The sequence below is a fragment of the Eleginops maclovinus genome, chromosome 5 (genome assembly GCF_036324505.1).
Source record: "Eleginops maclovinus isolate JMC-PN-2008 ecotype Puerto Natales chromosome 5, JC_Emac_rtc_rv5, whole genome shotgun sequence".
NCBI classification, from domain to species: Eukaryota; Metazoa; Chordata; class Actinopteri; order Perciformes; family Eleginopidae; genus Eleginops; species Eleginops maclovinus.
The window spans coordinates 3,230,029-3,252,067 of NC_086353.1; the positions used below are offsets into that span (position 1 = coordinate 3,230,029).

Genomic DNA, 22,039 nt, shown 5'->3' on the forward strand with positions numbered 1-22,039 from the left:
AGCTGAATACAAAGACTTGCTCTCTGGTCTCCAGCCGGACCCACAAGTTAAAGAGGACATATTCTGCTCATTTACAGGTTCATTTTGGTATTTTGTACCTCTCCTGTGACATGTTTCCATGCCTTTATGTTGGGAGTGTGTGGGAGAGAAACTCCCTCTTGTGGGATTTTTGGGATTTTAGCCTTTGCAGACCATTTACATGCACTGAAACCTACAAAACACACTACAGGGAAGGGAAAACCCCCAGAAAGCATAACGGGGCTTGTATTTAAGAGCTGCATGAGAAATATCTTGCTGAAAGGAGAAGACAGGGTGAACCTGCATGATGTGTTACTGGATTTGATTCTCCACACTGCCTGAATGTTAAAACAGAAACAGTTTCTTGACAGGAGAATTTAACCCAGGCAAACAGAGTCTTCAGAAGGTTTGAATGGATGAAATTGTTCAGACAGTTTATTTTATATAAAGAGGTCAGCCCTCTTGTTGAAATGTTTGAAGTGACTTTGCTGTCAGAGATGTTTTTTGAGTGCTGTTGAGGCGTGACAGTGGTTCAATACCTCGCCAACTTTTTGATGTGACATCAACTTGTATCTGGACTTTTTTTTGTAAGTCGTACTGCAACAATACCTCACAGGGACAACAAGACTGCACCCACCAATACGTGTGTTTTGATACAGAATAAACAACGGAGATATATTAAGCAGTAAGCTAAAGTGATGCTGGTTGGTGGATTTGCCACCTTTGGTCAGAGCTTGTCTACCTGTTTTCCTCTGTTTTATGCTAAGCTAAGCTAACCCCGTAGCTTATATTTAGCCATTACAGGATTAAAAAAGTTATGTATTTCTTGCTTTACTGCTGTTTGGTTGCAGAACATTACAAATTACAAAATGTTTCCCTATAATTCATTTCAAATGGGAATTTCTTGTCGAGAAACACAAAGCAATAACTGACCTTTAATGGGGCAATAAGGGATACATTTTCATAACAGCGATTAAATGAAACGCCACTGGGAAAATAATGTGGCTTAAAGTCATTAACCTCCAGAGAATGAGCAGCTCAATCTGCATCAGACCGACACAGTAAGAGATTAATTTGTGAACATAGGGAAGACTTTAGCAGCTGGAAAGACAGATGTTTCCCTCAGAGCTAAAAGATTGGACTCTGGCACTCCTAATGAACAATAGTGCTACTTTGTAACAGCTGTAAATGAATATATGTTTTAAAAAATGATGGTGACATGGTTTTGTGTTTACTACATACTAATCTAAGTCCCGGCCGGCTGTAGAGTTTGTGTTTTCACATTTGAATGCAGCACGGAGCGGCTCTGAGACTTGGCGCAGCGGTGGGATGCATTGTGTTAACATCAGAAGAAACAAAGTAGCGGTTGTGGAACATTAGCAGTTCTCTCACGTTCTGCGTTCCTCTGTTCTCGTCACCCCTGAGAGCGGGAACCGTCCCGACTGCTTCACCCACACGATCCAATTTCAGTAGGTCAGGAGCTCCCAGATTGGCTCAGGGCTCAGCATACTGATGACATCGCTAAGGGGGAAAAACCTCGCCGTCGCCTCCACTCGCTGTTGCAGCAAGATAAAGATACTCAGACTCAGCAGAGGTCACGTGTAGCAGACGGCCCCCACGCGCCGTTATTGTACGTTCAAGTCTTTTATCTGAACATGCAGAGGTTTACAGCCCATCAGCTCGAACATAACCTTCACACCTGGAGTGAAGGTGTTAAGAGGCTGGTGTAGCTTCAGAATTAAGGACTAAACCAATGATTTATAAATTGGACCAGTAGTTCTCAACCTGTTCTGTCTGACGGATCCTCACAGCAGTGATAGTTAGAGAGAGAATTGTATCAATAATGTTCCTTAAATTAAAGGACACACACGTTTTTGAGCAGTTTTTATCTGTGAATATGTGGAGTCAAGCTGTTTGCACTAAGAAGAAATGCACAACTGGTTGAGTTCTGCTAATACTGATGCGGAATATAATACAACAAGCCCAAATCCCAGGGGTCTGAACCAAGACAGCATGCATATTACTCCCTTCAACTTAACAAAGGCACAGCGTACTACAAAAACTCCTCCGGTTCTCACCTTTGTCAGATTAGAGTCCTGGACATATTACAGTATATTCGCAGGGGATTAATTTGCCCCTGTTGTGTGAAAGAGAGAGGTAAGTATGGCCCATTTTGAGTGGGTCGCAGTTATGCAAGTGAAATACAAATTTGAGGAAAAAATCACGGAAGAAAGTCAAGCCGAAATTTCTAATGCTGCGCGTGCAGTAGCTGTTTGACTGGAAATGTGGAGACCAGAAACACTTTTGAAAACTGCTGTCACGTAGTGATCCAGGATTGGCTCCAAGTCTGTCTTTTTATTTCATACAAAAAATATGTGCTATATATATATATATTACTGCAGTGGTTCAAAACTTTGGGTCGTGATTTAATGACGAAGGAAAACGTGGGTCCTGAGGCTTGACCAGTTGAGAACCACTGTACTATGGGATTGAATTATTGAGCTTTCTGTTATTATTTAATTAAGAAACCAAAACTCCCCAGAGGCAGAATCTATATACTATTGACCTTGAAGTTTTGAGTTAAAACCTGGTGGATTGGCCGGCCCACTGCTTTGTTCTAGACAAATATAGATCGTATTCATTATTTAATGGATTGGCATGAAATTGAATCCCCTTTTCAGACCACAAACTTCTCTCCTCAGTCCAAGATATAAATGGTCACAGTGGTCCTTCCTGTAACTTATGGACTTGAGTTCGGGGATAAAGAAGTGAAAATATTGATAATGGATAACTGTCCTGATCATTTCCTGTCTTTTCACAGATCGTCTTTCGGAAGATCAGTGATGTGAAACGTGAGGAGGAGGAGATGTTGAAGAGGAAGAATGAGGCTCCTCTGAACCTCCCTCCAGATCATCCGGTCCGACGCCTCTTCCAGCGTTTCCGGCAGCAGAGGGAGGCGCGGCTCGCCATGGAGCAGGTCGATCCGGTAGTCGGTGATGTAGAGAAAGGCGTCGTTCCCCTGGCAAAGCCTAGAGGTCCGGTGGTCCTGGCCTCCACCAGCATAGTCATGTTGACGGAGAGCCCAGCAACACCCACCACCTCCTCAACGTCCCTCGCTTCCTCCTCATCCAGGACCTCCAGCCGAGTTATGCTCCACGCTCCCGCCTCCCAGAACGGAAACATTATTGGCTGCAAATCTGCAGAGCCGGCCAAAGCTAAAGGCTGGGGACGATTCAAAGAGTCGGTCGTGAAAGCCGAGTCGTGGGGCAGCGTCTCTAAAGCCGAGTCCATGGAGACGCTGCCCGATAGGACTAAGTCTCAGGACGAGTTGTCCCTCAAGAAAACAGACTCCTGTGACAGCGGCATCACAAAGAGCGACCTCCGATTGGACAATGCGGGAGATGCCAGAACGCCTCAGGAGCAAAGTCCGGTCCAGTCTGACGAAAAAAGGGTCTTCTGTCCGATACCGGAGCAGAGCATTCAATCCCCTTTCCTGGAGCTGAAGCAGGAGTTAAGAGGCGACATCAGATCCTTGAACAGTCGCATGGCAGTGCTGGAGACTCAGCTGGCCGAGATGTTGCGACTCCTCAAGTCCAGGAAGTCGTCTGGTTCCTTCTTTGAGATCTCGCGGCCTCCTTCCCCTGACTCCGATAAGGATAGCTATTCCTAAACTGGACTAGAGTCCAGGACTAGTTCTGCTGGAATCGAACTCTGCCCCTTAGCTTCCAGACTTCGGAGTGTGAGGCCTTGCTGATGGTGGTCAACAATGCTATCACACAAAAGCACTTTATGCGTTCATAGCATTACTCTGCGAGATGTCAAACTGGAATGACAATTGCTGATTTAACTTTGATCAAAGACTAAAGGAAGATTAATGAAGGCACCTTTTGTGCTCAGGAGGATTGAGACCTTCATATGATTATGGCAATAATAAGAGATGGCTTTATGGTTGTTGTTTTGAACAGGACTTTGGCACTGTGATGATGGAAACCGTGTTTTTAATGGTTCATTTGGTGGCTTTGAAACCGTCTCATGAGGTCTGGTCCACAAAGTCACTTAAGCTGTTTAGCATTTAAAGAAGGTTTACACACTTCACAATGATAGGGGTGCATTCAAAGACAATCAATGAGACATATCTCAGTGATTAAAGTAGGACATATGGATCCAAAACCTGCAAAACTGACAAAAAGAAGATGTTCACGATGTCACTACTTCCTTGTATCGTAGATTGGTCTTTTTAATAGACCTCTTTGACCGCTGCATGACATCATATCAAAGCAATGCTCTGTGATTGGTGTTTCAGAGCGTCAATAAAATAAAAAAACGACGTTCAGTGTAATCAGGAATTTGCTGAACTTGTTAAAAGACATTGTGGATCAGACAATGTTTTGGTTTGGTGGGACTTATTACAGTTAAAGGGGCAGACTGTCCCCATCTTCATGCAGACTAAACACTGTGTGAACAGATTTCAGTAAGAAGTCTGTGATGTTTGGGACGGGGAGGGTTTTTATATCTAGTATGAATGTGAAAGATTTGATGCAGCACAGTGACAATGAGACCCTAAATGTGTCTAATGTTTCAATCCTGCACAGAAATGGACATTACTCATAAGGTTCTTTTTGGTTTTTGATTAGGAACTCATTGTGATTTCATGTTGATTTACCACTTAAAGCCCAATCAGAAGTGTCATTTATTTTAAAACCTCCTTTACTGGAAGATTATAATTAAATAAGAGATTCAGCCTGTAAGTCAACACACTGGAGTTAATAATACGACTAATTAATAATGATAATAATTATTATGATCAGTTTCTAAATTGACAGAGTATCCTCAACAGGTTTCACGGCGAATAATAAAACTGAAGTCCTGATTTACGTCACATCGTCCTATCGTTCTATGAATCCGTGGTTAAAAGCTTCACTTGAGTACCACAACACCTGCATGTATAAGCTTTTTCTGTAGTTGTCTCTCACAGGATGAAAAGTATTTGGGTCTCCCGCTCGTCTTCGCCTGGAGACAGAAATTGAAAGATTTGAAAAGGATCAAGCTGAGGTAGCGACTATCAATTCCTGAGTACAATAGGCCGAGAGACCTGTCAATCAAGATAGACATATTTAAATCTTTATATTTCCTTTAAGGCCAATTAGTTATGAAACAAGAAAAGTGAAGTTATCTCGTAGAACGTATTTGATGAGAAAGTTTGAGGGTTTCCAATTTACTTAAATAGAACTGGGTTTTTCTTGTTGCTGCCTCTACTGGACGTTAGAGGAACTGCAGCCGCTTAGTCGCAAAGCCCTGTGTAGCGTACATTTTCTTCATGTTCCTGCAGTTTCTCAGCAAGTTTCTTAGTGGACTAACTTATGATCCCATCCAAAATCAAACGTAAACATTGAAGTTTGTGTTAGTTTGAAGATTATCAGGTTTTTGGAGTCAAATTCGGTTCACTCCCTTACAGTAACTATTCTTGAATCAGAATCGGAATACCGTTATTCGTCCCACAGAGGGGAAATTAACAACACGATTACGACATGATTCGATTGCAAATGTAAGCCAATCATTTAGATAATATAGAACTAATCCTGTTTCTTGGTATAAAATATTCTGCAACTTTAAGTGGAGTATCGTCTGCATACAGGTTGATAGACTAGAAGTTACCTTACCTCCAGATACTGAATCCAATGCTTTTTTCCTACGTGGAGGAAATGTAACCTGTCATTATGTCGCCCCCTGAGCAGAAAGAAGATGTTTCGTTATGTCTTTGGTATCTCGTATTTCCTGTGTAGGTGTAATTATAATATAGCGTCATAATATGCAATTATTGCCTATGTATGCTGTTTGTACTGAGAGACTGTTTGTGGTACTTTGTGTATCTCACGTTGTCCCACGAGCACCGCCGGTATCGGCACTGATGCACTTTTCTGCATGACGCTGTTGTCTAAAACTTTTATTTTGTTTAAATAAGACAAAAAACCAAGATGTCTTTGCCTTGGTACTTCAGTATCTCTGAGGACTTTTGTTCTCACTTAACATAGATACTGCTGTCGGTCACTTGTATGTTACGGCCACAGTCTGTGCATGAAAAGCGCTTTAATGTAAAAACGGTATGTCTTTATCAGTGTCACTTACTGTATGCACTGTGCTGAAAACTCACAATGTGAAGGGAAACGCTTGATGGAAAACTTGTAGTAACCACAGGTATATATTCTTATTTCTGTTCGTCACTGTCAGGATGAAAAATGTATCAGCACAAAGAGTATTTCTAAGAAAATCACATCAAATGTTAACAATAAATTATTTCATACTTTGTACCTTTTCTATCTTTGTTTGCTGTTTTCTGTTTGTCCGTTATAAAAGCTCAATCTGACTGAACACCTGTGAAATCCAACGTCAAAACCACTTTCCTTGGACGATACAACCCAATTCCTCACATCTAAACAACATTAAAGTTTAAGGCTGATCCGCCCCAACTTCCCCCCAGAACAGAAAACACGTTAAAGGACATCATCGAGTAAACCAAGTATTAAGTGTCCAACACAATGAATAAAAACATACATAAATAAATCAAAACCCAATTGAACGTGTGTATTTGCCATTTCCATATTTCCCGTCACATTTTTCATAATAACTCTTCAAGGTCGCAGCTTGTTATTGTCCTAACTGATGAGGGAATCTCCTCTATATTTTATAAGAGGTATCATGTGTTTAGAGTTACATCGTCGTCTGTTTTTCATCTGGATGTCATCATGGATCAGAACTCGTGTCGCTGCTTCTCCTTCTGGATCTTTTCCAAGCCAACAGGGAATCCCTGAATTTCCCCCTCAGAAAAAAACAAATGCTCTCTGCAGATCTGGCAGCTCCCTCTCCACCTCCCTCCCTCCCTCCTCCCTTCTCCCTCTCCTTCCTCCTCATTTGGTGTTCTGCATTGCAGTGCCAGCCCTCCTCCCTCCCCCCTCTCCTCCTCCTCCTCTTCCTCCTCCTTCAGGTTGATCTCTGCAGCAATGAACAAACAGCCGGGCTATCCTCTCAGCCTGACACTAAACATGCCTACACAGCCTCACCCTCCTCTCCCCTCCTCACCCCCTCCTCATCCTCTGCATCTCCTGCATGTTATCTTGAAGCCACAGCACCCTCTACAGAGCAGACACACACATCACAGTCCGCTGCAGGATTTATCTTCCATGACTTCAATTTAATTACCGAAAGAAAGACATTACCATGAATACACAAACGGTGTTTCATTAGGCGTCAGAATTAACAGTAGCCAGGTGAAGTAGAGGCTATTTCATCATGTTGTGGAAAGAAAAATGTACTGTAAATGATTTAAAAAGATCTTGACTTTGGAAATTCATATACGTCCACTAAAACCTTCTCTATATGTGAACACTACTCCAGTTTCTGTACCTATCTGCAGTATCTGTACTTCTGTACTGTCCTAAACGTTGTTCTCTATCATGTGACAGTTACAGTTGTTAATACAGATTTAACCAACTGAGCATGATATTTATTCTAGTTCTGCCTTTACATATTGCATAATACTACTATTACCAAATACTACTACTTCTGCGTATTCCCAAATAATGAATGCTTGTGTACTTTTACTTGTGGTAGTCTGCTCATAAAGCTGATACTACTCATCAAACACTTTACTTCAGTGTCAGCGGCAATAAAGATCTTCTGCATTCATGCGGAGAAATGTATCTTATATTTCATTTATTGATTATATTTTGTATTGATAGGCTGAACCTGTACATTAACAAGTAAGTGAAGTAAACAAAATAAATGAGTTTAATTATAATCACTAACAAAATAGTGGACTACATTAAACTAGTAATTCCCAGAAATGTGAGAATAAAGTCAAAGAAGTAAACTGGAGTAAAGTCCCTGAAGTTGTACTTTTCAAAAAATACTTTACTGTAGGTATTTAGACTTCAAGTTATTAGTTTTGTCATTTTATTGATGAATTCTTCCACATTTATAAATAAGTTAACTGAAGGAGTCAAATAAAAGAATAAGCAAGAGTGAAAAAAGGTTCGATATTTGGAAACGTATAGAAGACTAAACTTTCTCAGAGGTTGTTCAAGGAAGCGAAATTGTGGTGAAAGAGTAGTTGAAGCAAAACTTCTTCTAACATCTTCCACCCCCCCCCACCACCTTAACCATCACCACCACCTCCTTTTTATACCGGTCAGTGCCTGGCGTCATGGCAACAGGTGCAGTCTGCTCCCTGATTGGCTGCGCGTGCTGGGATCACCCGTTGCCGTTCGCAGAGAGAAGTGCTGAGTGGACCCTCCTTTTTTAAAGGCCCCACCCGGCCGCTGCATGGCCTCCTATTATTTAGCAGATTTGTTTTTGCCTCCGGGCTGAAGCTTCTAGTGCGAGAGGAAAAAACTGCAGCGGGGATCATATATGTGCCTCTGCAGGGACGCCGGGGGCATAACCTAACAAATGTGTGGGGTCAATTGGTAAGGACTGCTTTCTGTTGTGCTCCTTGTGCAGAGGTAGGGAGTGGAGGTAGAGGACTGCTAAGTTGTGAGCCGAGGTGATGGAGAGCGGGGGTGTGGATAACATCGACTGGGACTCCATGTTGAAACTTTCTAAAGGTGTTCACTGCATATTTTTTTTAGAGCCTCACAGTGACAACCTGGACTCTTGATGAATTTAAGGCAAGTGTTTTGGTTTGTCGGTGGTGTTGAAGTTTCTCTTCGGCTCTGAAAAACAACTTAGTAGTGCCTCTATTCTCTGATGTTTGAGATCAAAGTGTTATTTGGATTACTAAGTTTTGGGATGAATGGTTCTTTGCCTGCTGAAGCGGACGGAAGGGACGATTGTGACGTTGCTGATGATGATCTGCCAGCTTGTTTGTTAGGTCAGATATTAAGAGTGAGCGCCGCTCGCTGTAGCTGCTACAGGCCGGACGGACGAGGACAATGTCAAAGTTACCAGGTTCCTCTGACTCTAAGGACGTCGGCGACCGGTCAGTAACAGAAAGAAACAAAGATGGCCGCTGTGGAGGAGGATAGCGTAGAGAACTTGACATGACAAACATCATTGTGTAGAACAGGAAAGTAGGATGTTGTGGTTCTTGATGAGAAGGTAAGGTACTGCTTTTATTCAAAGGAGAATATTTCTTAAAAAGGAAACTACCATGGAAAGCAAGGACCAGAACAAAAAGAAAATTCTAAACTAAAAAAAAGCAAGCCTAAGTGTGAAAGGTCAAAAAGAGGTCAACAGGACGCCAGAGAAACCCAAACCTGAAGAGGATTTAAAGATGGCCGCTCACAGGGAGAAAAACAAGTCAATTTAACGTGAAGATGCACTTGAAACCTCCAGGAGAAGTTGAGGAGAAGACAAAGCCACTGGAGACAATCACATGAGGATTAGGAACAGGATGAGGGAGAAAGGGGGGGGGTAGTGTGGGGGGGTTGGCAGCGTCAGCTACACAAACAATATTCCCCTCGGTACATTTAACATCAAGCCCCGCAGGCGACAACAATGGCGTCAGCAAGGCCGGTGCACGTCTACACGTTGCTAGATTTCTCTCTGGCGGGTTTCAGTGTGCTCGAACAGCACAAAGGTTTTTTCCATCGTGCTCAGCAGGTCTCAGCTCCTATAAAAACACAAAGGTCGCAGCTGCTGCAGCAACCGGCTTTTATTTTATTTAAAAGGCTGTTTGTGGAGAATGTGAAGTTTCTGAAGGAGGCTGAACGCTTTGGCTATGGTGCTTCGGTGAGGGGTGTTACTGGTTGAGGTACTGTCCTGCTTTCTAATCCGGGCTCATCGGAATAAAACAAAAAGAGCGTGTGGAGTTGATGTGATTGGTCAGAAGGATCTTCGGTCATAAGGCGTGGAATCACGGGTTCAGAGTTCAAAGATGACAGCCGTAGTGACGCGACAGAACGTCACGATGGGTTTTAATTTAGAGTATTTCGGTTTGTATGATCCAAATGTAAAAATCAGCATTTCCTGTTGTTGCTCTGAGACATCATTTATTTGTTGTAAAATATACTACATTTGTAAATCAGTCATTTAGTAAGTCAATCAAAAAGGAAAAAAATTATTTCTACTCAAAAAATAGCCAAATATTTGAAGGTTCCAGATTTGGTTAGGGTTAGGGTTGTGATCCAGAGCTGCTGTATGGGTGTCACAGCCGTCACCTAGCTGGTGTTTACCTTCCTCTGTTCCGGCTTTGGCCTGTTTTGTTGAGTTCACGTATTGTCTCCCTTTAGCTTCAGTGAACAGACTTAAGCTTCTGGTAGAGTTTGTTGACGTTTGTTGGATCTACTGGCAGCAGAGAAGCTTGTTGTTGTTGTTGTTGTTGTTGTTGTTGTGCTTGTTTGAAAATCAGCTTTTCCTGCTGTTTGTTTTGTTAAGAAGCACAAGATGGAGTTCATTGATTCTGTAATTCACGTGAAACATTGAATTAAGGCTTAAGACTGTTAACTTACGTTATGTTTTTAGTAGGTTTTATTCATATACGTGTATAATTGCATAATGTTAATCATCCTATGTTCGCCATAGTCTTGGTTTAGCATCTTTGCGTGCTAACTTTAGCTAAGTAGCAATCACAAGAAGGCCTAGCTAGGCTAATGCGAATGTCAGAGCAGGTACTTGGTCTAAAACAAATCCACAAACTAAAGTTTTGGACAAATTAAAATGCAATAATCAAATATGCAAAAGAAAAATCCAATCGGCTTTTCCTTTTAGGGAACCAGCGTGATGCTAACTTCTCCAGTTGGCCTACGAAATGTTATTATCCCTGCACCACTCTATGTTGTCTTTATGGTGAATAACTAGTGAGCAGAGAGTATTGAATCCTCCTGGTTCTGTGGATATCCCGGCTTTACAGGATTTCTGTTGTTCATACAGGTTTCCCAAGGGGACGCTACTGAGAAGCTGGCTCACCAAGTCGCGGCCCAGGTTGCTGCTGCTCATCGCAGGGTTGAAGAGGCCTCAGGTGACCCTCATGAGGAGGAAAAGGATGAAGCGCACAAAAGTAGCAAAGGCCACGTAAGCGGTAAATATGGCTTATGTTGCATGGAGGAATGCTGAACCCCATCATCAACAACAACACAGGAAGGCGTTTACCGAAGCTGTGACCTTCAGAGTTCACTCTGGCACCTTTTGAGTCTCTGAAAATGTTCATCTAGGTTTCAATAATGAGGGGAAGGGTTTGGCTTTGTAAAAGCATAGAAAAATCTGCAAAAATACCTGTGTACCTTTGGACCATCATTAAGACTTAAATATTTGTTTTCTAGAAATTGCTTTGGAAGAAGGTGGTCCTTTATTTGATTCAATCCTTACTGGAGTGATGTCAATGAGTTCAGTGGGATTCAGAGGAGACATATTGCTTAGTTATATCGGTATGAATTCTCTGCTCGTAGTGGCATACCTCATCTTTAAATGGGGCGGCAGTACGCAGACAACAATACAAGATATGAACACAACCCTGAGGTAGAATGTAGGTACTGCTTTCATTTAGTTTCACTCCAAAACATCAAGTAGGTTTGTTTGGTATTCAGGCTAGTCTACTAAAATGATGGGTTTGACCGGGTTAGGGTGCCTAATAATGGCTTGAAACATGAGACAGGATGCATTGACCAACATCTGTACTGAAATGTAACAGTGTTTAGTTGCCTTAGCATGACCTCACAGCACAATCAGCTAGGAGAGTTGAGTTTTCATCTGTGCTTTTCATGGGGTTTTGTGTTCAGCTTGTGGTGAAAATCATGAACATTTCCCAAAGAAGTTAATCTTTTCCCATACATTTTTTTTTTGTCCGTCTGCTTCTTTTCTCGGTTTCAGTAAAAGTAAACAAAGAAAACAGTCTAAGTGAAAAAGACTAACCCTCTTGTGGTCCATCCAAAACCCAACGTTCCCTCTCTTCCAGAACCTGCAGTCGGATGCCCCACTTCACTTGAGACCCTCGAGGACAGGATCTGCTCGTTAGATATGGAAGACAAAGAAGAGGAAGACCAGTGTGTTGGATCTTTGCCCCAGCAACGAACTATAATCCAGGGATCACAAAACAGAGTGAAGCAAGAGGACGAACCACAGAGATTGAGACCTCCAGATTAATCAGGATTACACCCACAACCTGGACTACAACTTCACCCCCCTATTAAAATATGCATCTGTTTTGGCTCATTAGACTGTAATGACTGTAGCTTGTACTTCATTCCTATCCAAAGACAAACTGTCCCTGTGTTCTTAGTTCAGCCTGTTTCAGGTTTCCAGGTCCACGTGTTTTAATCTCAGAAAAAGTCCAAACCTGATGCTGATTAAACTCTGACGAGATGCCCTCTGCTGCCTCACATTCTTCAGTCAGATAATAACTAAAGAAGCTTTAACTTTGACTATAGATGTATGATGAGAACTGGATATTGCACCGTCTCTCAACCAAATTTTCCCACTGGCCATCTGTGGTACTGACATCTTGAATTGCAAACAAGGTCATTTAAGACTCTTTCTATTATGGATTTTTCCATCCAGAGGTTTTATCTTTGCAAAACGTTCAACAAGCAAAGAGAAACTATTTTAAAATCTTTCAAGTCTTCTCGACATAAAGTCTCCAGGCAGAGCGAGAACTTGAGGGTAGGGACAGCAGGACCTAATTTCACCAAAAGTGGAAGCTATCAAACACATTTGGTGTACGTGCCAGGTAAAGTTAATTCGGCACTATCTTATCCAGTTCTTATACAGCCATGACTTTCAAACAATATGAAAGCATAACATGACAAACTTCACAAAATGTGGACGTTTTATCATTCAATCCGTGCTGGTATTGACATTTGTAATGTAGAAATTCAGAAACTGCAATTAGAAAACAAGTTGCTAATCGCACGAATCAAGGCTTTAAAAAAGCAGTATTTTGCTGTTGCAGGACTTCCACTGGAGGAAAGTGAATTGACTTATAGGACACACGTGCAGACTGGAACTTTTAGGTATTACACAAAACTAAATGTGTTTTTTTTTTATAAAGTGGGTAGAATAAGTTTTGGAGCAACCGCTTAATTTGTGTGCGTGTGTCAGTACACTGTCATAGCCACGCAGCCGGCTGAAACAACGGAGGCTCTGGAGAAGTCAGCTTCATGTGGGATGTTTGAACCTCGCTTAGCCAAATAGATAATATTTTCTTAGAAGCCTCAGGAAATGGAATTTTCAGCAGCTACAATTGCAGAAAAATGTCGGGAAATTGAAATGGCATCCAGCCAAGAATGTCCTTTTACTAGTATTTGACAATTGTTTGGTTGAGAGCGGTCCTAGTTATATATCACCATATCAGATACTGGAAAGTCACAAATCAATGGGAACATCCTTATAAAGAACTGGGGCTTAATGGTGTGCTTAAAACTAGTTTGATATTTGAAGCATTTAATAAAATGGAAACGCATTTTTCTTTTGACCAAGTAAAGCCTTCAGTCTCCTTTTGTTCAGCACCACCTGAGTGTTTCAATCAAGTCATTTTGGAATTATACAATCAGCTACTGTGGACTTTTCTGTTGTTATTGTACCATCACTAACACTGAGTGTATCTGACCAGTGAGAATGGCAATCCTCTTTCCTCTTTCTGTTTTAAACATCTCCAGATCCTCGCTCTGTGAGGCGTTCATCTGGTTTTGTCATGGTAGCTTTATGGCAGTCATAGGTAGTAGTAATAGTCACTTAGCTATGTAGATTCACTTTAAAACAAATAACAAATCCAGCTGATTCTAACATAGTAACACTATAACAGTAAACATTTCAATTGATCGGATTCATCTCTATTCCAAGGTTTGTCTTTGTTAGCCAGAGATATTCAAAAATAAACTACTGACTTAATATTAAGTGTCACTGAATATATGTATTGCTTTAGTATTGATAGAAGAAGATCCCCCAGAACATTAAGAAGGTTCTGGATATCTTTACCCACGTAGTTGTATGCATATTTCTCTATTTTGTCTCTACTCTGCCATGTTGAGGAGCAGATGTGTTGCTTTTATCCTTTGAGAAGAGAGTTTTTCTACAAAGATTGTTTAACTAAAGTTCTTGTAACTTATTTAGAGAATCTGCATTGTCCAGCTACCTTGTTAGCTATCAGCTACCTATTAACATAAAGCAGGTAAGAGCTCACTGCTAATGCTATCCCTGTTGTGTGAAAAAAACTGAAATGCATCATCAAAATTAACTTCTGTATTTATTAATCACATTTCACAATTAAATAAATTAACTTTACATCATTTACAGTATATTACATGTTGGTATTACAGGTGTGATGGTATTTTAAATGAGACGTTCTACTCTGCTGGAGAGTTAACACCATCACTTTCTACTTGGCGGTGAGTTTCTGTTGGATGTTTCTGTATCTCAGCAGCTCCTCCTCTGACACTGACGGCTTGAAGTTCTCCAACGCTGAAGAGAAATCCTCAACGGAGACGAGGACAGGAGAGTCTTCTGAGTCCAGACCTAAGGGACAGACAGGAGAGAAAAAACTGTTGAAAGGAAAGACAAACTGTGGTGACAGACGCACAGGACTGATGCTTACAAATGTGGACGTGGTGTTTGTGTTTTCATACCCTCGTCGATGAGAGAGATCTTCCTCTTGATGGCGGCCGTCATGGCGTCCGAACAGAGAGCGTACAGGTCAGCGCCGGTCATGTGATCGGGGCAGCGATCCACCACCTGCTGCAGGTCCACAGCAGAGTCCACCTGGAACCTGAACACAACATTTATTAGGGACACAAATCTCCCCAAACTCCATGTCACTGTCTGTCCTGTTAAATATATTTTTTGCGAATGGAGGGAGATTTTTGCACAGTTTTTTTGTAAATAAATAAATAAAATGAATGGAAGTTTTGTACTTTTTATACTGAATTAGTATTTTCCGTCTCATCCTAATATATGTTAATTCTCACCTGCACACATAATGTCATGATGGCTGTGTATATTTAATAATCTCTTTATAAATGGTACCCACAGGTCCATGAAATCCTTGACAGTTTGTGTAATTGAGGAAAAAAAGAATCAAGATGTTCTTACTTTCTGAGGATGGCCTGGAGAACCTGCAGCTGAGATCCTCGGTCCTCGTTGATTCCAACATAAACCAGTTTATCAAACCTGCAGAAGACACAAAGCCTTTAACATTTCAAAGAGGTAGTTTGAAAAGACGCAACTGTCTCGTGAGTTCAAATGATTCTTTGTAAGTCAAATATGATTAAATATGCCGGGCTTTGATGGGATTTTATCATCAATTAAGTGGGAAACCACATGTTTATTCCAAGGTTTACGTTAGTTTTATGCTCTTCGCTTCCAGACTAGTAAATATTATACAAAGGGTTTTTTGTGTGTGTGACCTCTGACCTCCCGGGCCTCAACAGTGATTGGTCGAGCAGATCTGGACGGTTCGTTGCTCCAATCACAAAAACCCCGACAGACGACTGCAGGGCGTCGAGCTCGGCCAGCAGCTGAGACACCACTCTGTACGAGAGATTCAAACAGACTCTAATATTTGCAGCAACACAGTTTATAGAAGCAGAAGCAGGCGGCACAATATGAATCCACCCAGGTAAACACTCACCTGTCCATCACCCCTCCAGAGTCTCCACTGCGTCCCCTGCTGGGAGCCAGAGAGTCCAGCTCATCGAAGAAGATCACACAGGGAGCTGCAGATCGGGCCCTGAGGAACACTGAACACACACGCGTTCATTAATCTCTGACATTTACTTCGTAAGTACAAGTGGAAAAACACCAGAATGCTCTTTTAGTGAAACAGACCTTCTCTGATGTTCTCTTCACTCTGACCCACGTACATGTTGATGAGCTCTGGACCTTTCACACTGAAACACACACACTACAGATGTTAGCAGAGCACTTTAATCATCTCTCTGGATACTCTCTAAGCAACATTTACAAAATACAGGCCAGGCAACTTTATTAATTTAGCCCATTTCAAAATGAGGCGGATCAAAGTGCTTTACAAAAAAAGAGATACTTCAATTCTGACAAATAGTGGGAGAAAAATGTTCCAGCCCCAGAGTGTTTTCTACCTGAGGAAGGTCATGGAGCACTCAGTAGCCACGGCTTTGGCCAGCAGGGTTTTCCCGGTCCCTGGAGGTCCGTACAGCAGTACCCCGGTCCGGTTCAGACCCAGAGACATGAGCTCCGGACGCTGCAGAGGAAGCTGCACCGTGTCCAGGATCTCCTTCTTCACCTGCTGCAGACCTCCAACGTCCTCCCAGCGCACATCAGGGATCTGTCACACACAGCAGTAGCGGGTTTAGAGGAAATCACACAACATCTTCCTGCTTCATTTATTTATCTAAAGCCTTTTCGTGTCACCTTGGGGGCTCCGATGGCTGTGGACTGGGCGTCCTGCAGGGTCTCCAGGGCGGAGGTGAAGTCCTGGTTCAGGATGGTGACTCCACTGGAGCACAGATCCTCCTCCTGTCTGCCCCGACTGGAGGACAATAAAGGGTTAACCTGCTTGTTTTAAGCATTCAATTATTTAATTCTTGCACACAAACTATCTGTCTTGCTCCAAACTGAACTGAACACGTTGCATGTTAAAGATGCCCTGCAGAAGACAGGGACATATTTTCCAATTAAAACAAATCTTCTCACAAAGAGAGGACATCATTTATACCAGATTTAGCTCATAGCTTTTTCCATCTGCAGTCCCAGAGTTTAACAACATTTAATTCATCCCAACAGCTTAACAAACAACTCTTTATCTTGAGTCTCACCAGGTCTGAAGGAGCCTCCTGCAGGCCGCTCGCCCCACCTCAACAAGCAGAGCACTCAGATCCCCCAACACAAACCCCTGAGGAGGAGGGGGAGGAGGAGGAGGAAACATTAATGAAGAACACACTCACACACAGGGTTTCACATTAAGACTAAATAAAAATATCCTCTGCACACAGATCCTCTGGTGTTTGGTTTTATGGCTCGTCTGATAACAGAAAGGCCTGATTTTAATGAAACTTGGGGGTGGAAGGAAGAAGAATTGGCTGAGGAAGAAGCCATTTCATGTTGGGAGCAAATCAGAGTTGCAAATCCAGTTGAGTCAGACTAAAATCAAAGTAAAATCTGGTATAATTTAGGATGTTTTTACTGTTTTTCAGGTTATAATCCACTGGAAGGACCATACCCTGTGCTTATCCTGCACTACGAATACATACATTATTCAAATGTTTCTCAGCTGTGCCGTGAGTCCTGACTATGACGCACCGCAGTGAGTTTGGAGAGTCTCTCCAGGTTGACATCCCTCCCCAGAGGAAGGTCTCGGCTCAGGCTGAGTAGCATGGCGCGCCGCTGCTCCTCGGTGGGACTCTCTACCGCCACCTGGTGGACAAACGCTGACATGACACCTGCAGACACCTCCCGAGGCCGGCAGAGCGTCGCCACCACCACCACACTGAGGCACAGAGGCAAGCACAGTCACACAGGTTACAAAACAAGACCTCAGAGAAATACTAGAAGTCATGTACTGCATTCATTTAAATAAATAAAGACTACAAAAATGTTTTTTTGGGGTCCTTCAAGTCAACTTTCGTGAGACAGCTCTGGATTCAAGACAGGATCTCCCAACAAATAATATAACATTTTCTTTAGCCTTTATTCTTTACTTCTACCTTTTATGTGTCCTCTTTTCCCCTAAAGACTTCAGTTCATCAGTATATTCCTCTACATAACAAAATTATGCTTGGTGACAGAGCAAATGTTTTTTCTTGGGCTCTTGCCTCAAACATTAGCACACACAGCTAATCCAGACAATTGCAAAGCAGACAGTTGCTATGTCACAATTAAGAGGCTTATCATGCATCTCTAATCCTACAAACCAGCACCACATACGAGCCCCACTTTTACCATCGCTAATTTAGTGTTAGCCTGCCCTGGACTCAGCGGACATAGACACAGTTTACAGTCGGTGCACATTTCCAAACATGTGAGATATAACACTTTGCTAAATATTTGAATCCCTGAAACCTCTCTGTAAAATAGAGACACTTGTTCTAAGAGTTCAACATCCTAATACTGCTGAAGAAGAAGGCCTTAATGTGATAGGGCCTCTATCAGCTGTGAGGAACGTGTTAAAAAGTTTCTACAGCCTCCACCTGCAGCATTAAAGGGTTAAAGTCAGTGACCTGGTGGGGGCGCTGTGGAGCAGCTGGCACAGCGCAGCCTGCACTCGGCCGTCCTCCTCGCCGCCTCCTCTGGCTCGGAGCAGGATCTGCAGGTTCCTGAGCAGCAGGACGCACGGCTGCATGGCCTCAGCCCGCTGGAACACCGAGCTCAGCTTCACCTCCGAGGCTGCAGGAGTGTCCGCACACACACTCACACAGTCCACCTGCACACAGGAACAACAGGAAGTGTAACCATAACAACGTGTGACAGCTGTCAAACTTACAGTGAGGAAAATGTTAAGGTAAGTGCTTTTATTTTGAAAATCCAGCTGTTTCTCAATGTAGATATGCTATCATTAGACAGATGATTAATGATAAACATATATTTATGAGTAGCTAATTTTATACATTTAATAATTGTATATATTTAATAATCCATGAATATATAATCAATATTTAAAAACAACATTCCTTACAGCAAACACTTTGAGACACTTTGTTTGAATATAAGTATGCGCATTTAGTCAAAGATTATAGTATATTAAGGTAAAAACTTTTACGTACTATAATACAATATACCAAATACAATATCATAATGCTCTTCTGTACATTTTTGCAATAAAAACAATTGTTATAGTGAAACATTTCCTATCAAAAATATTGTATTTATGAATACATTACTCTTCAAAAGACTGGAAATGTTGTAATAATCGGATTAGAATAAATGTGCTGTATTATTTAATAGGTGCAGTGACTTCCTGCCTTTAATAATATTACCATTTTTACTGTTCATAATGTTCAATAAGTTAACTGTTTTGGTCTTTGAGGGTCAGGAAGTGTTAATGGAGACAAGGAGAGAGGAGGAGGAAGAGCCTGTCGTACCTTCAGCAGGTGGAGGTTCAGTCTCCGACTCGCTGCGCCGACCGCTGTCATTTTCCCACTGCCTGACGGACCGTGAAGGAGGACGGTGCAGCCGGACAGAGAGCTGCTACAAACACACAGAACAGTGTCATTACATGACTACATGTCCCATCATGCCTCTCTCTCTATCACACTCCTGTCAGAGCTGCAGGCAGACAGGTACCTGTGGTGCAGGTGAGGGAGGATGATGCTGCTGAGGAGCTCCACCGTCTTGAGGAGGCCCGGAGGAGAGAGGCTGCTCCACAGAGAGGAACCCTCCACAGAGAGGGGGGGGACAGCGCTGCAGGTGGACCCTCGCTGAGGACACACACACAGACACAGCTGTTAAAGGGGCCATACTATGCTTTTTATTGTATTCCCTTATGACATCACTAGTAAGTAAGGAACCTTTCTGAGCAAAAAAGACTATTGAACCGTAACCACACACACTGACAGGAGGCAAAAGTCACCATGTAGAGAGAGGTGTGTTGTCTGTCAGCCAGGAGAGCATCTCGCCCCTCTTCATCTTCTTCTTCTCTCTCTGCAGACGGACACACCTTCTGCACTCTGAAGTACAGCACCGGACTCCTGATGGAGGTAAAAGCAGGCACTTAGGTCAATTCATCAACAGTTAAAAAACGAGAATTCAAATAACTTATGAAAATTCAAATTCAATTTTCATGGATGTTCAGTACCTGTGTATTCCCTCTGAGTTGTTCTCTAGAAGGTCTGGATGATTTTCAGATGGAATGGTGAGGATGTCTCCCTCTGAAACCAGCCTGCAGAGAGAGAGAGAGAGAGAGAGAGGACACACAGAGGGGAAGAAGTGCATAAAAAGCATCCTCTAATAATCATAATTATCACTATTTAGTTTATACAAATACCACTACCGTCATGCTGACCTGGGTGTGCTGAAGTGTTCTGACAGCACGGTGTCGTAGCAGCTGAGGCTGTTGTACAGCGGGGAAACCACCGGCTGGATGTGAAGCTCGCTGGCGACCGCAGGAGAAGCTGAGCGACAGAAACTGTCAGAGTGAGGGCCGCCGGGCGCAGGAGGAGAGGGTCTCCACCTCTGAGAGGACAGGACAGATTATTAAAAGTGGAATTTTAACTTGTAATTGACAAACATTTTAAAATAGTACGTCTTTAGCAAATGTTGCGCCTCACGCAATTTAAATATGGAACTAGTTGATATTGCTTTTTGGATAAACGTAATAAAGATTGTTAAGCCTGGTTGAATCACCTTCATCCTCAGAGTGCAGCTGCCTGAGGGGATCACGTCTCCTTCAGTCATGTTGAACCACAGAGTTGCTGATATGAAACCCACTTCCTCCTGGTTCTGCAGGTCTGGACTCTTGGATGGATCCACCACCACGACAGAGACCAGCCGCTGTCTGCAAACGCCCCCCCTCCCATCAGCCTGAGCTCTGCAGGATCCGCCCGGCCTCGACAGCTTCACCCACTCCTGGTTAAACAGCCCCAGCCTGAGGAGCAGCTGCTTGCTCACAAACACACAGCTGTCCACGTCCACGGCGGCCCCCTGCTGACCTTTGACCCCGATCCATCGCTGAGTGTCCACCACCCGGACGTCCAACCTGCACTCCAGCGCCTGCAGGACGCCCGAGAACCCCGAGCCCAGCAGCCTCCTGTTGTCCAGGAGAGATAGACCGCCTCCGAGGCCGTCTGCGTAATGAGCGAAGTCCGACACACACAGTCTGAGGGGTCTGCAGGGTGGGGGGGCTGAAGGGGTGTCCACTGGGTCCCAGCAGTCAGTCAGAACCAGAGAGGTGTCGGCCGTGATCCGTCCCTGTGTGACAGGACTGCACTCCAACACCAGCAGCTCCATCTGCTATGGAAGAGTGAAAAAAAATCAAAACTATTCATTAAAACAGCTGTTCTGTTTTCAGGATGAACTGCATGTTTAGAATGAAATTAATAAATGCAATTAAAAAATAAATACATTTAAAGATATTAAACTATCCTCTAGTTAACAACTGGTGTCTGGTTAAGAATAAGTACAAATTATAGTCAAAGAGTGTAAAAAATTGTTGTATAATATACATTTATAGAACTTTAAATTAACCTAATTTAAAAAACTATATTCAGGAACAATGGCATCTCATTATTTAAATCAGAAATAGGTTAAAGTTTCATGTATTTCCTTATATTTAAATTTTCTTTTTTAGACATTTTAGTGAGAAAACAAAATGTTTGTTTTTTCTGAGAAATTTTATTTTTTCTGATTTTTTGGGGAACAATTCTGACTTTAAACTCTGAAACCTGACTTCAGAACAAAGTCAATATCAACATTTTCTTTTAGTTTTAGTTTCACATGGCAAAAAAAGGTCTCATGCGGCCCCAATCCTCTTATGTGAGATACCGTCGTGTACATGAAGCAAACATTTAGTTTTAGTCAAAAATGAGGTAACCTGTTCCTGAGTCTCACCTGTCCTGGATCTTCTTCCAGATGTCGGGGCAGCAGCAGTGGGTCTCCCTGCCGGACCAGCAGCCACTGTCCCGGGCTGCAGAGCTCCAGTAGCCCCTCTGTAAACCTCTCTCCCCCTGCCCAGAGGAGACTCTGTCTGCTGCGGGCTCCCAGCACCACTCTGTCCAGAGGAACCGGCTCCAGAGCCCGGACTGTCCCCGTGCTCCCGGTCCTCTGGAGCCCGTGGTGTTGCAGGAAGAGGCGGCTGGTGAAGAGCCGGACCCGGGTCTCGAACTCGGGTCTGGGGGACCCAGCAGTCTCATCCTCGGTGGTCGGGTAAAGGCGCAGTAAAATGCCCGGCCTCCCGGAGCCCTGAGGCGGCTGCGGGGTGAAGAGGACGGTCGGTGGGTCGCTGTCATTCTGGAAGATTGACTCCAGATGAGATTTGAAAATCAAAACATCCAGAGGACTCAGGTGAGAGGGGAAAGTTTTCAAACAACTCAACTCCACCTGCAGCGCCATGTTGGACCTGCGTCATCACTGCTTCTTCTTCATGGGTTTGAGAGGATCACTTACTGCCCCCAGGTGGACGAATAGG

At 43.0% G+C, this 22,039-nt stretch overlaps 2 protein-coding genes and 1 long non-coding RNA gene across 7 annotated transcripts in view; 2 read left to right on the forward strand and 1 right to left on the reverse strand.

Moving 5' to 3' along the window:
- The window catches only part of kcnh1b (potassium voltage-gated channel, subfamily H (eag-related), member 1b), a 48,458-nt gene extending 42,132 nt beyond the window's left edge, over positions 1-6,326 (forward strand). For both annotated transcript variants that reach the window (XM_063882845.1, XM_063882844.1), the window contains one exon: positions 2,840-6,326. In XM_063882845.1, the coding sequence (XP_063738915.1) occupies positions 2,840-3,688 (849 nt within the window). In that variant the 3' untranslated portion in view covers positions 3,689-6,326. The remainder of the gene's footprint in view (positions 1-2,839) is intronic.
- Positions 6,327-8,465: 2,139 nt separating this feature from the next.
- On the forward strand, positions 8,466-12,316 carry LOC134864136 (uncharacterized). Of its 2 annotated transcripts, none has more exons than XR_010165784.1 (3): positions 8,466-8,681; positions 10,885-11,032; positions 11,906-12,316. It is a non-coding gene; the product is annotated as an uncharacterized LOC134864136 (long non-coding RNA). The 2 variants fall into 2 exon arrangements; XR_010165785.1 differs by lacking the exon at positions 8,466-8,681 and adding an exon at positions 9,589-9,766.
- A 1,856-nt stretch (positions 12,317-14,172) lies between these two features.
- pex6 (peroxisomal biogenesis factor 6) lies at positions 14,173-21,986 on the reverse strand. Of its 3 annotated transcripts, none has more exons than XM_063882832.1 (18): positions 21,463-21,986; positions 20,260-20,862; positions 19,919-20,088; positions 19,712-19,795; positions 19,487-19,604; positions 19,201-19,334; positions 18,999-19,104; positions 18,138-18,340; positions 17,221-17,407; positions 16,737-16,813; positions 16,333-16,450; positions 16,041-16,246; positions 15,769-15,830; positions 15,572-15,680; positions 15,355-15,471; positions 15,034-15,111; positions 14,571-14,710; positions 14,173-14,460 (listed from the first exon to the last, which is right to left on the reverse strand). In XM_063882832.1, the coding sequence occupies exons 1-18, from the start codon at positions 21,961-21,963 to the stop codon at positions 14,324-14,326; spliced, it is 3,150 nt and encodes a 1,049-aa protein (XP_063738902.1). In that variant the 5' UTR covers positions 21,964-21,986; the 3' UTR covers positions 14,173-14,323. The 3 variants fall into 3 exon arrangements, with proteins under 3 accessions (XP_063738902.1, XP_063738903.1, XP_063738901.1); XM_063882833.1 differs by having other exon boundaries at positions 18,999-19,101; positions 20,260-20,865; XM_063882831.1 differs by having other exon boundaries at positions 20,260-20,865.
- Between the last annotated feature and the right edge of the window lie 53 nt (positions 21,987-22,039).